Raw genomic sequence first — 14,015 nt, 5'->3', positions numbered from 1 at the left:
GCAGCTGAGCTTCTCACCTTCTAAATGGGAGCTCAAACATCTGATAACCAAACCTGTGGCTGATGCCTTTTGGGTATAATCACACTAAGGTAGAGCCCAGCCATAGTAAATTGCATCTTCACTAATTAGGTCGGCAGACGTTTTACATCTGATAAAAACATGTTCTCACACACTTCACCAAATTCCTGATTAAAGATATTTGCAAAATGGGAGCCAGCGTCTCCTTACATACAGTAAGTCCATTGTCATGGATAACCCTTTCACACTAGGACATTTGTGTTCTGCAAACCGGAGAAGCATTATAGTACTGAAGTAGTCATCGGGAGACCACTCAGGCCTAGTATCAAATCTCAGTTCAGACTCTTTTCATGTGTCACTCCTAGCTGGTGGGTCAAGCTCCCCATCTCCATCTGAAATTCTGGTTCCATCAATGTGTTTAAGAAACGTTTGAAGACTCTCTTGTTTGGTGTCTAACTGATATTAGCTGGTAGGTTTTTGTAACCTAGGAAGTGTAACTTGCTTGCATTTTGCTCTTTACTGGCACTGATCAGTTTTTTACCCTTCCCAAACACTTCCCCAGACTGATGTTTACTCGATTATGCAGATCTGTTTTGTAAGTCACTGTAGATAAAAGCATCTGCTGAGCAAAAAAAAAAAAGTAAACTGTAAATGGTCACCTGCACATTTAGCTCATTATGCCTCTCAGTGACCTCCACCAGTTCCTGTTCAATGAGTTTGCGGGAACGCTCGGAGGCTTCCAGGCCGCTGCGGACTTCTTCTAGCTCTGTCTGCAGAAGACTAAGACGCCTCTCCTGCAAGTTGTATTGTTCACGCAGTTCCTCGTGTTGACGAGCATCTTCATCCATTTGCATTTGCATGTCCTACAAAGGAGAAAACAGCACTTTTCATTTTTAATCTGATAATTCCTGGTAAATGTGACAAAAATGTAGTGTAAAAGACATGTGTCTATTATGAAGCTGTCATCTGAGGTCTCATATCAAAAATCAATTTCAAATTTCATATTAAAAGTCGGGTTCAGAGGCTACTGCTCTTTAAACCTGTATATCGCAGCCTTATAGGAGATCAGTTTTTCGTTTTATTTTATTTGAAGTTTTACACATTGTTGGTGGCATACTAAACAAAGATTGTTGCATGGGTCGGCGGCACTAACACTTTGTCAAGGTTAACTTCTGGATGAATAGCTGGACAGGACAGGATAGATTTTTAAAATTATACCAATGAGAGATGTCTAACCAGTGGGATCATTTGCTTAGAAAAACAGTAAGTCATCTGATTCAACTGAGTGCCTCGGAAGTTTGTTCCAGATTTCCTACTTGAATAAACTTCTCATTTTTCCCCGGCTACCTGAAGGATATGGATTACTTTTTAACTGAAACAGTTCTAATGGACCAATTTATGCTTTGCCTTAGAGAATAGTGAAAGCCGGATTAAACCGCTACATGAACGTCTCTCTTCAAGGTTATAGAGGTTGATTTCTTTTTGTCTGTCAGATTAAGATATACTGATAAATTCATCTACCGTGTGTGCCTGGTTGCCCTTTGCTTTGCAGTTTTTCTTTCTGCTATGTCTCTTTTTTGTAATGTGGTGCCAGAATTACACAAAGTACTCCAGATTGGGTCTCACCAGCATAATGAATCTTCATCTGTGTTCATTTTAGAGCCTAATATTTTATTTCTTTTTTTGTGTTTACCTAGAAGATGAGAATGTCATGCCCAGATAAACTCTGTAGCGCATCTTCTATTTATAACGTACACTTCTTTTACTTAGTTGCAACACTTTGCGCTCATCTGCTTTAGACATGGTTTTACTCTGGTGTTAAAGTCATCCAGTTTTTTAATCACTATTGCTTGGTCCAAGTTTTTAAAATTAGTTTATTACCCTTCCTGAATTTGTCATTCCTCCAATTTTATTACTCATATTGTATATAAGATTTCAGACATTAATCCACCAATGAGATTTGATTAGATGAGTATAAAATCTACAAAGAAGTATTCCTAACACAGAATCATGATTCGTTTATTAACAGGAGATCTTTCGAGTTTGGGGCATTGTCAGCATCCTGTATAACGGAGACAGCTGTTCATATCATATGATACTGTGTAGGCTTCTTATTGTGGACCGATTCACCAAAGTCAGGTAGGATGACTGGTATGTCCAAAACAGAAGTCAGGATTAAGCCTTATTGTTAAATAATGAGTGACAAAGGGTATACCCTGACACCTCAGTGTGTTCCATCAAAGGAGCTTATGGCGAATGTACAAAGAGCACATCACCAATGATAAAGTGCTATGACTGAACACACAGTCATTGACCACCGAATGCTCTTAATAGGCCATGTGCTCAGAATAATGGACCATCAAATCCCCAAGGATGTGATGACCTGGAAACTTAGGACTACAAAAAGGAGGCCAGGACAACCACGTGGTGAGTGATCTGCTGTGAAGATCAAATGGGACAAAGCTGCAAATCACCTCGACCAACTGATCTTGTTGGTGAAAACTTGCTGCTCATTGTGCCTATTGGTACGGGATGATCTACGTCTAAGTAAGTTAAATTATGTTGACTCACCTGTAACACTGCTCGGTGTTAGATTAAAGATGATATGGCAGGTTTGGGGAAAGTTCTGTGTAACATATATACGTATATAGCATGCTCTTCATTTACTGTACCTTTATTTGCTGCTGGAGTCTCTTCAGGGTCTTGACCAGCTCACTGTTGTTTTTGTTGGCATGGTCCAATTGGATCTCCATCTCATTCAGATCAGACTCCATCTTCTTTTTCAAGCGCAAAGCTTCAGCTCGGCCTTTAGCCTCTGTTTCCAGACTTGCCTGCAAAGATTCTATTGCACGCTGGTGGTTCTTTCTGTTTAAATAAACAAAAGTTTTAACCATCTTATTTTGGAAAAGAAAAGAACAAGGTTTCCAATAACAAATTATATTTACTGACCTTGTAATTTCAAATTCTTCTTCTTTCTCATGTATCCTGCGATCTATGTCTGCTTTAACCTGTGCCAATTCAAGCTGAATACGAACAACTTTGCTCTCCTCAACCTATAAGATAAAAATACAGTTTAACAGAAATGCTATGGGACCAATTCCAGGCCTGAAAATGCTGTCTTTCTGTTTCATTCAGGCATAAGCGGTCTCATCCTTGCTGTATAGTAACTTTATGCCACCACATTCAGTATATTATAGCTTATGCACAGGTCATTGTTAGTGACCACCATGGCATGTCCTCCACCTGCTGTCAAAGCATAGCCTTCTGGATCACAGCCCTAATGTACACAAAATGCACAAACAGCCAAAGTGTCCGATCTAAAAAACAACATCTGTAACCTGTATGGAAGCAGGAGCAGTGACACCAGTGCATGTCAAACAATGTTTAAAATAACAGCAATGCTAAGTGACTTACTGTGCTTCAGAGACTGACCCAGACATATTGTGGATTAAAGTCCAATGCCTCACTCTAAATGCTATGAATATACTTTACAATGTAATAACACACTATTACAAATTATTAATGCTGAAGAATCTCAATCCATGAAGTACACATCAGGTCAAGACTGAGCTGATGCTGTGATGTTTTGTGTCACACTCTTTCTTTGTTGATGTTCATCTTCCTTATTGTGTTCTGGTCTGTTTTTTTCTGTTCATAATTTAGTGACTCTAAATTGGCACCTAGTGACTACGGCTGTGTGTGTGTGCGAGTGGATCCTCCAATTTGCTAGTGCCCTGGCCAGGACTGTTTACCACCTTGTGCCTGAACTTTGACAGGCTAGGATCTGGCCCCATGACCCTGTAATACATAAAGCAGGTTTGAGAATGTATATTTTTATAATTGTGCTGACTGAAAATTGACACCAGCAGGAATGGTGTCCTAAATGGTATACCTATATGCATGAAGCATGTAGCCAAAGACAACCTATTATAAGAGTCATTAATTATCTATTTAGGTTGTCATGTGGACAATCAAAAAGCACACATACTGCATAGCAAGTGGCTCTCGCAAGGAGTTTTCACATGCAGGGAGAACGTTCCCAGTTACCAACACCGTATGTTTGCATGGGTAATGTACATCACTGTTTGTTCATCTTCAATATTCCAATCTGGTGACATATTTAGTACCTCCAGTGAAGCTTCAGCTTCCTCAAGAGCCACCTGTAATTCATCTTTTTCAATTTCCAGCTTCTTCTTAGCCTTTTGCACCTCATGGAGGCTCTTTCCACCTTCTCCAAGCTGATCCACGAGGTCCTTAATTTCCTCTGTGGAAAGGATAGCAAGAAGTTGTACACTCACCAATCCACAAAGTTTTGCTTTTGTTAATTACTAAGTTAAGCTATGATTGCTTAGTCTCACAAAGCTTTATGTTTATCTGTAGGGGGCACCCACGGATCATAGTGTCTTGCAGTACATTTGTCACTCACCATGAAGGACTTTGTTCTCCTTTTTGATGGTCTCAAGGTGTTCAATTGACTCCTCATAAACAGTCTTCAACTTATAGACTTCTGTCATATAGGTACGACACTCCTTCTGGGAATTGTCAAGTTCTACCTGGATCTCCTCGCACTTCTGGCTCCACTCAGCAAGCATCTTGTCAAAGGCGCGCTGTTTTTTGTCTAGGGCTGCTGCGGCTGCATTAGACTGCAAGGTCAAATACAGTAAGTTATGTAATGCGTATTGTCATATGTTTCTTAGAATATTATAACCATTTTTGTTGAGAACAGGGCATAAAATCCAACAAATCCCATCAATCCCATACATCCTGATTCTGCGTAATAACATCAAGTTTCTAAATTCTACAAAATAACATCAAGCTGCATTTTAAAGGTCCCTAAAGTCCTACTGTCTACCATACTACTTGGTAATGACTATGGTTCTCTGAGTGAAGAAGTTGTTTAATCCAGTTTGCTCAAGAAAATATTCATTATAAATTGCACCTTATAAAATAAAGGTTGATGCTGGCCCTGTTCACTTAATCATCAAGATAACTTAAAGGCGAGAAGCTAAAACAAGATGGCCAATGTCCCACCATACTGATTCAGAGGCATCTGAATTTAATAATAATGCTTGCGCTTCCATTAATTTATTTAACTGGAATTTGTTGTTTTGCTAATGATCTGTGAGCAGAGCAGCACGTTTCAAAGTTTACGGTGATTCCCTGAAATTCAGAAATTGATAGATTTGTTGTGCCCTGAAAACAAGGGATTATAACAGGGCAGGTGATTACTGTAGCTGGCCCACCTCACCTGTAAATACCCCATCTTTACATTAGATGGGCTCACAGTTGTTTTATTCACTCATGCTAATTCTCTCTTGTATTGAATTTTTTCCGCTGTCACATACCTTTTCAAGTTCAATGGTAAGATCTTCTACTTCTCCCTGTAGTCTCTGTTTGGCTTTCTCAAGACTGGCAGCGCGGGCCTGTGCTGCCTCCGAAGCTTCTTCTGCTTCCTGAAGTCTGGCAGCTAGCTTACGCCTGTGTAAATGGTGGCAAAAGTTAAGTGCAAAATGAGATTGTTTTCGATAACTTGTTTTCAATTTCTTATGAAACACATCACAATGTAAGGAACTGTGTAGCGTCATTCCACATAGTATCAAATAGTATTAAGTATCAATGAGATTATGAGATTATGTGAGTTTTAATTAGTTTGCTAGGTGACTGACCATCCCTTAAGAACATAAGACATTTGATAGACAAGAGGAAACCATTCAGTCCATCAGGCTCATCTGTTTAGGTGATAGCTAACCCGTCTCAACATCTCATCCAGATACTCCTTAAAGGTTGTCAAGGCTTCTGCTTCAACTACATGATTAGATAGATAGATAGATAGATAGATAGATAGATAGATAGATAGATAGATAGATAGATAGATAGATAGATAGATAGATAGATAGATAGATAGATAGGTTAATAAAGTATCTATCTATCTATCTATCTATCTATCTATCTATCTATCTATCTATCTATCTATCTATCTATCTATCTAATCATGTAGTTGAAGTTTGTTATGAAGTTTGTTTCAGATTCCAACAACTCATTGTGTGAAGTGTTTCTTGGCTTCAGTCCCAAATGCTCTTCCCCTTAATTTCCACTGCTGCCGTCGAGTATGTGAGTCACCATTAATCTGAAAGAATTCTGATGGATCTACCTGGATTAGGTCCTCACACAATCTCCCCTGCTTGAGACTAAACAGATTTCATTTTCGGAGTCTGTCCCTAAGTCCTGGGATGCGCCTGATTCAGGATCATGAAGGTGTTTATTGTGAGTCACAAGCAAGCGTTAGGACAGTGAGAGGGGACTTGACTTAAAAATGATTCCTGAGGGCTACTAAAATCCAGTCGATACTTGAGCATCTTCACTGTGAAAAATTGATGAGAAACATTGTGCCTTACAATTGTAAAGAAATGCCCACAGTGAAGTTACAATAATCAAGAGAGGCACCTCTTCACCCATGGAAGTCTTTCTGTGAATGTGCAAAAGCTTACCATTCTTCTATGCCATACTATGAAAGGTGAATTTCAGTACCCACTCCACAGAGAGGAGGGCACCAGGCCATTGTACAGACTAAAGTCTTTCAGCAGATTACTTTCATTTCAGTTGTGAATCACATATTCAAAGTAACTGATGGAAACTAAGAGAAAGTGCTTTTAAGATAGAAGCCAGGAAGCATGCAAAAGGTCATGGGAATCTGGAACAACTTACTAAACCATGGAGCTGAAGCAGATATCTTGACAACTTTTAAAAAGGCTCTGAATGAGATGTCAGGAATTTTTAACTATTAGCTAACCAAAAGAGCTACAGCTTCATGGACTGAATGGTCTTCTCTTGCAAGTCAAATGAATGTTCTTAAAAGTGTGTGGCAGTAGCAAAAATGTGGAGATGTGCTGGTGTAAAGGTAAAAAATGAGACACTCGATGTCACAAACTTAAGTCTCATCTCACTATGAAATCTCACCATACCTCTTAACTTGCCAACACTCCAAATGTAAGAGTGCAAATATTAATAATTACCTCATTTCAAGCATTTTAGGATGGTGTTCATCTTTAGTGATTTAGTGCAGTACAGTTGATACGTTATTAGTTAATTCAATCTCTGCTTTCTGCTCCCATTCAATACCAGACAAATGGCTGTCCATCCAACAGAGTACAAGTGATCGCTTACTTGGTCTCCTCCAGTTCTTCAGTTTTCTGGATGGCATCAGTCTCATACTTGGTTCTCCAGGTAGTGACCTCAGAGTTGAGCTTGGAGATGAGACGTTGCATCTCGGCCTTACTCTCCTGCTCTTCCTCAAGCTGTTCTTTCATCAGGTCCAGGTCATGCTTGGAATTGGCTAGGCTGACCATTGCGGCACTGCGGGACTGATGGGACAGACAAAACTGAGTTAGGCCTACACCTAAACCATTCTTTTTCATTAACACTTGGTCAGGCTCTATGTAGTTAAGTGTGCTTTTAACATGTTTGTAACCTTAAGACTCCAAAATGTTGGAAAACACTTCAGTACATTAGTACATGCATTGGACATTTAACAGCTTGTTTGCTGCACATCATCTTCCACTCCATTTAGTCTTTACTTTGAAATCTGTTCTATTCTTATTCTGTTCATTTTCCCTTCACATGATTAAAGGCCGAAGGCATCTGCATTCCATTAACATTTCAGGACTAATGAATTCAGGAAGGGCGGCACGGTGGCGCTGCTGCCCCACAGTTAGGAGACCCGGGTTCGCTTCCCGGGTCCTCCCTGTGTGGAGTTTGCATGTTCTCCCTGTGTTTGCGTGGGTTTCCTCCCACAGTCTAAAGACATGCAGGTTAGGTGTATTGGTGATCCTAATGTGTGCTTGGTGTGTGTGTGCCCTGAAGTGTGCTGGCACCCTGCCCGGGGTTTGTTTCCTGATTTGCGCCCTGTGTTGGCTGTGATTGGCTCCAGAAGACCCCCGTGACCCTGTTGTTAGGATATAGCGGGTTGGATAATGGATGGATGAATTCTGGAAGACATGCAATGTATAAACGTCCTGGCACTTTTTTATATCTGGCTATGGTCATTTAGTGAAACCTTTTCCCCCCACTTTAATTATAAGGACATAAACTCTGTATATTTATTTTACAAAATAACAGAAAGAAAAAAAAGAAAGGTACAGGCAAGGTGGCTTTAATGAAGTGAGCATCACCATGTCCTACCACACCACTAATTTTTTTTCATTACAGAGTGCTGTGGTCTGTCCTGTTGGGATGAGGCACTTAGAAAGAGCCAGTTCAAGGCAAATGACCAGTATACTGCAAGGCTCACTTACACTTATCCTCCCTCACTCATAACTGGTCAATATTGAGTCCCCAGTGAACTTAATATGCATGTTTTAAGGTTGTTGTGAATTAACCCGAGCACTGCAAACAGTCAAATCGTGATTGGCCCTGGAATCAAATCCAGGTCTCGGTAGCATTAACCCCGAACCATTGTGCTTCTATCATAGCAATGAAATAGAAATGAAGAGCCTATAGAATTCAGGGTAAAATTAGTGTGCTGAAAGATGTATATTCTCTAGACTAAAAAAAAAAAACTGAAAACCATGTTCAATAATAAGCCTCACATATCAGGAATTTGAGTTTAAATGCGGTCCTGGTGAACATCTGCATGCTCCCCCTTTGCCTTCCTTTTCTCTCCTCCAGAGACAAGCATGTTAGGCTTACAGTACCGGTGACTGTAAAGTGGCTGTACGTAAGTGGAGGTGTGCGAGTGAGACTCTTCCTACATTGCCTTTAATGTTGCCAGGCTTTTACTGTCTACTCTCCTGTAACAGAACACGAGCATATAGATCAGATCAGATAGCAGAGAGATCAGATGTGATTATTGATAACAAATGACCCTAACACAAGAAAAACATATCCTATAAAAGGTGGAACAATGGCTTAAAATGCCATCAAAATGAAGATCATAGCCTTCTTTTTCATTTGTGAAAGTGCAAATATGTTTATTCTAGTAGGTTCCCAAATCTGAAATATAGCTGAATTGTACAGAAATGGCTTGTTTGTTTTTGCCCACCTTGGATTCCTCGTCCACCTGCCTCTTCAGCTCATCAGTCTGGGATGTCAATGTAGACTTGATGCGTAAAAACTGGTTAAGCCTGCTGGTTGTCTCTTCCAGTTCCCGGCTGAGGTCAGTGTTCTCAGCTGTACAAGAAAGGAAAAGACATAAGGCAGTTGAAATTTAAAATGATCTCTAAATTATCTCATTTTTGATTATAGATAGATAGATAGATAGATAGATAGATAGATAGATAGATAGATAGATAGATAGATAGATAGATAGATAGATAGATAGATAGATAGATAGATAGATACTTTATTAATCCCAAGGGGAAATTCACATAATCCAGCAGCAGTATACTGATACAAAGAAACAATATTAAATTAAATAGTAATAAAAATGAAAAAAATTAAAATAAAAATTAAAATTATGTCATTTACATTAGTAATAATGTACTTTCAGATTGCTTAGCATGAAAAATTTTAAACTCACTGACAAGTATTTTAGATGCGTGGAAGAAGTAAGTGTATCTCTATATTTCTCACTACACCAAATACCTGAAATTAGAGTCGGGTGTCAATAATTAGAACTTCACTAGAGGGGATCTTGTCTGATCGGTCTTATTTAAACCTCATACATTTAGTTTGCTTTGCTCTTTATTGTTGAAGTGTCTGCTGGATCAGAGTGCCAAGATCGAAAGAACTCTCTGAAGCTGTCAAAAAGAAGCTGTAGATGCCTATAAGCCTGGGAAGGGCCTTAAAAAGATCTCTGTATCACTGGAAATCAACCATTCCACTGTTGAAGTGGATAACATTTCAAACTACTGCAAACTTGTCTGTGTAAGGCTGCCCTAGCAAGTTCAGCCCAAGCGCAGAAAGCAAGATGCTGAATGAAGTCTCTGAGAACCCCAGAATTTCATCATGGGACCTACAGGAAGCCCTTGCCATTCATGATGTAAAAGTGCGTGACTCTACCATTATAAAGAAGCTGCACAAATTAGATCTGCATGGGAGGACACCACTAAAGTCTGTTTATGAACACCTAAAATAAGACCAGAACGTCTGGAGCAATATGCTCTGGACAGATGAGACAAAGATAGAAATATTCATCCACAGTACCAGAAGACGTATTTGGTAAAAATCAAAGAGATCATTTGACCAGAACACCCAGAAGCCACCTGTAAGCAGTGTGTTGGCAGTTTGAAGGTTTGGAGCTGCTTTGCTGTATCAGGGCCTTAACAATAACCTAAGAGAGTGCACTATTAGGCCACTGAAGGAATGGCCGCTAACAATGGGGCTTTGCAAACATAAGTGGATAATTGATTAAAGATCAGCCATTTCAAGCAGTAATAGACTTTATACACACTAGTAATGCCTTGGCTATATTTTTAAATCAATTTAATGATATCTCAATAATGAAAAGTATCAATTTCATTGAAAGACATATATATTTCTGTATATAATCTAGTGCACAAATTCAGTCTTGCACTACTTGAAATTATATATTTGAGGTTGTTTCCTGCAATTGGGAAAATGGTAGCAGTCAGTAGTCAGAGTGCAGTGGGTAAACCTCACCCTGGTGTATTTCCAATTCTTATTCAGAGAAAAGCCAAGCAAAATGACACCTTTTATTGGCTAACTAAAAAGATTACAATATGCAAGCTTTCGAGGCAACTCAGGCCCCTTCTTCAGGCAAGATATTGTAATTTTTTTAGTTAGCCAATAAAAGGTGTCATTTTGCTTGGCTCTTCTCTACATTCATAATGGCTAACACGGTACAACACCCTAGTACTACAATTCTTATTCACAATTTTCCCAGCTTGCAAGGAAGCAGCAGCATGCAGTCAAGTTTACCTGAAAGTCTGGTTTTGAGTGCATTAAGCTCAGTCTGGTTTCTCTCCATCTCAGCAATTCTTGCATTTGCTTCAGCCAAGTTGTCCTCCAGCTTACGTACGTGAGCCTCAGAATTCAGCTACAAAACGGCAGACCAAAATAATTCAATTTAAGGCAGCAGATTCAAGTTTCTACATTTGTCATGTAGGACATAAATGAAAGGAATCCTGTTAATAATTGAATCTGTTTTAAATCAGATTGTTTAAATGGGAAACACAATCACATAATGATGATTAATTTGCCAAGGAGGCAAATTTATAAAAACTGCAGAATGCACATTTTTGTTTGAGGTTTCTATGCGCATTTAGTTTTGGCTTTTAATCTCTGTGCCCAGTTTTGATGCCAGCAGATTTCTTAACATACTGTACAATACTTTCTTTCTGATAAGCTATGGTTCATTTGATGGTGCTTGAATATGACAGCACAGTACTGTTTAAAAATAACTTCACAGTCTTCTCTTCTTTTGATTGTCACTGACAGAAAGGATTCCTGACAGCCCTCCACCTGAGGCCCAGTGTCCATGAGTGCACACATCCTCTGTGAAAGGTGCCACTATGTAGTAAGATGTGTTCTTTAGCAAAATAGCACAGCAGATAGCAAAACACCTAAAAACCGGCCAGTAATATAAAGACCTGGAGTGCTGTTTGGCATTTTTATACCCGCCATGAGCAGTAGTGAAAGTCACAAATTAGTGATGAGAAGGAGCTCATTCTGTTCAAGGAGTTGTTGTCTTAAATATTTCATTAGGCTTCATGACACAAAGATTATGCTTGCTTAGTACTGTCAGGATGTTCTGTGTTTTTATTTTACCTTGGCTTTCTGTACAGACTCCATGCTGCTGCTTAGGTCATCCACTTCTGCTTTCATGACCTGTTTGTCTTTTTCCAGCTTGACTTTGACTCTCTGGAGGTTCTCAATATGTTCTGCCATTTCAGCCATGGAGTCAGCATGCTTCTTCCTTAGGGCTGAAGCCGTGGCCTCGGACTGTAGGGCTGCCTCTTCAAGCTCACGGCGCAATTTCAAGAGCTCTCCTTCACGCTTCCTGTTTTGCTCAATCTGGAAGAGAAAGTAAGAGAGTTTTACAAAAAAAAAGGTATAAAAAGTATGAATTCATCCACTTCAAACAGTGCAGTGCAGTAGCTAAAGAAATGGAGTTGAAACCCAAAGCCTGCTGTGTGAGCAAGTCACTTAAGAATTGTATATCTTTGTATTTGTAAAGTACTGTAGATTGGAGTCCACTATAAATAAGATATACAAATAGTAAATGTTTTCTGTCTATTCATCCATATTCTAAACTTAGTTTATACATAAAAAGTTATGACCTATTGCTGACTGGGGTGTTAGTCTATGACACATTTTTAAAATCACACATTGGTACAATTTACAGTAAAAGGCCAGACCTTAGGAAATGATCCTGTCATTATTTATGACATTGGTAGCCCTACCAGGACTAATTACCACCAGCATCCATTCACAATGCCACTAATATACCATAATTATAATTATATTATAGTTCTTGCCTTGGTATGACAATACTTGCCATTTAGCTGTTTACTATATTTAGAATAATGTTACAGCTGCATAATGAACATTTTCACACATTACAAAATATTCATACACAACTTCTGCATGCCTTGTTATGCACAGGGCTTGATTTTGCTCTCAGAAAGACAATTATAAAGTGTAAAGTCTAGATCCAGAACAAACCTTTACCCTCTTATGCTCATACAAGTCCATACCCAGAGGGGACTGGGCCGTCTCTTGGTCTGGAATCCCTACAGATTTTATTTTTTTTCTCCAGCCTTTGGAGTTTTTTTTTTGTTTTTTCTGTCCACCCTGGCCATCAGACCTTACTTATTCTATGTTAATTAATGTTGACTTATGTTTATTTTTATTGTGTCTTCTATTTTTCTATTCTTCATTTTGTAAAGCACTTTGAGCTACATTTTTTTGTATGAAAATGTGCTATATAAATAAATGTTGATTGATACCTGAGCAACTGTGGCTCCTCCGGCTTCCTCTAGTCTGTCGCTCAAATCCTCCAAGTCACGTGAAAGTTCAGCTCTCTGCTTTTCAATCTGAGTGGAAACAAAGGGGACAGACACATGTAGTTTGTGATGGTGGACATTTGTGACAGTTCATATTTTGAGTTTGGGGATAATAATCACACGCATACCTTGGCTCTTATTGCACGTTCAGCTTCAAGTTCTTCTTCCAGCTCCTCAATACGGGCCTATGATACAATACAGGAATATGAATGAAATGCTGGACTCGTAAATGATGTTTTTTGCACTGGCTTATACATTGTTTTATCTGGAAAAGAAAATCTAAAAATTGGGACACTCTGCTATAATTCGTCAGATTAACAGGAGGTTATTAAAAGTTAGACAGACCTATAGATTATTGTTTTTTATTTAACAAGATTCCTTTAACTAAGGGGACTTAAACATCCATGTATTTTTATTATTCTTTATGGTTAGGGTTAGGGACAGAGACAGTCCCTAAAATCTAATGAGACAGAGATCGGTAGATATGAAAGAAGCTATGTGATAGATAGATAGATAGATAGATAGATAGATAGATAGATAGATAGATAGATAGATAGATAGATACTATATGATAGATAGATAGATAGATAGATAGATAGATAGATAGATAGATAGATAGATAGATAGAAAAGGTACTATATGATAGATAGATAGATAGATAGATAGATAGATAGATAGATAGATAGATAGATAGAAAAGATACTATATGATAGATAGATAGATAGATAGATAGATAGATAGATAGATAGATAGATAGATAGATAGATAGATGTGAAGGGCAGTTCATTAATCTCACAAATACACATATAACAAGAATTATTAAAATCTTAAGTATTCTAACAAGTTACAAATGTACAAATAACAAGAACTATCCTTAAGTAAATTAACCAAGCGTAGGTATTCACTAAGTGAATAGTAATTAGATTTTCCTATATTTTAACAGATACAATTTCACAGTACATAGGCGTAATTTACTGCACATAGCATCATTGTCTGTTAAGATGTCCGCTGGACTACTGCAGCACAGTACCATTC

The 14,015-nt window shown here is 38.6% G+C and overlaps 1 protein-coding gene across 1 annotated transcript in view; it reads right to left on the bottom strand.

Annotated features, from left to right (window-relative positions):
* LOC120542192 (myosin-16) overlaps positions 1 to 14,015 on the bottom strand; it is a 67,477-nt gene that overhangs the window by 13,279 nt on the left and 40,183 nt on the right. The window contains exons 26-37 of the mRNA XM_039774467.1: positions 13,109 to 13,165; positions 12,924 to 13,010; positions 11,743 to 11,988; positions 10,894 to 11,011; positions 9,056 to 9,183; positions 7,183 to 7,379; positions 5,364 to 5,496; positions 4,445 to 4,661; positions 4,146 to 4,282; positions 2,968 to 3,071; positions 2,691 to 2,883; positions 678 to 881 (exon numbers count right to left, since the gene is read on the bottom strand). Coding sequence (XP_039630401.1) covers positions 678 to 881; positions 2,691 to 2,883; positions 2,968 to 3,071; positions 4,146 to 4,282; positions 4,445 to 4,661; positions 5,364 to 5,496; positions 7,183 to 7,379; positions 9,056 to 9,183; positions 10,894 to 11,011; positions 11,743 to 11,988; positions 12,924 to 13,010; positions 13,109 to 13,165 — 1,821 coding nt within the window. The remainder of the gene's footprint in view (positions 1 to 677; positions 882 to 2,690; positions 2,884 to 2,967; positions 3,072 to 4,145; positions 4,283 to 4,444; positions 4,662 to 5,363; positions 5,497 to 7,182; positions 7,380 to 9,055; positions 9,184 to 10,893; positions 11,012 to 11,742; positions 11,989 to 12,923; positions 13,011 to 13,108; positions 13,166 to 14,015) is intronic.

The sequence above is a fragment of the Polypterus senegalus genome, chromosome 13, assembly GCF_016835505.1.
Source record: "Polypterus senegalus isolate Bchr_013 chromosome 13, ASM1683550v1, whole genome shotgun sequence".
Classification (NCBI taxonomy): domain Eukaryota; kingdom Metazoa; phylum Chordata; class Cladistia; order Polypteriformes; family Polypteridae; genus Polypterus; species Polypterus senegalus.
This window is presented reverse-complemented; position numbering and strand designations above follow the sequence as displayed.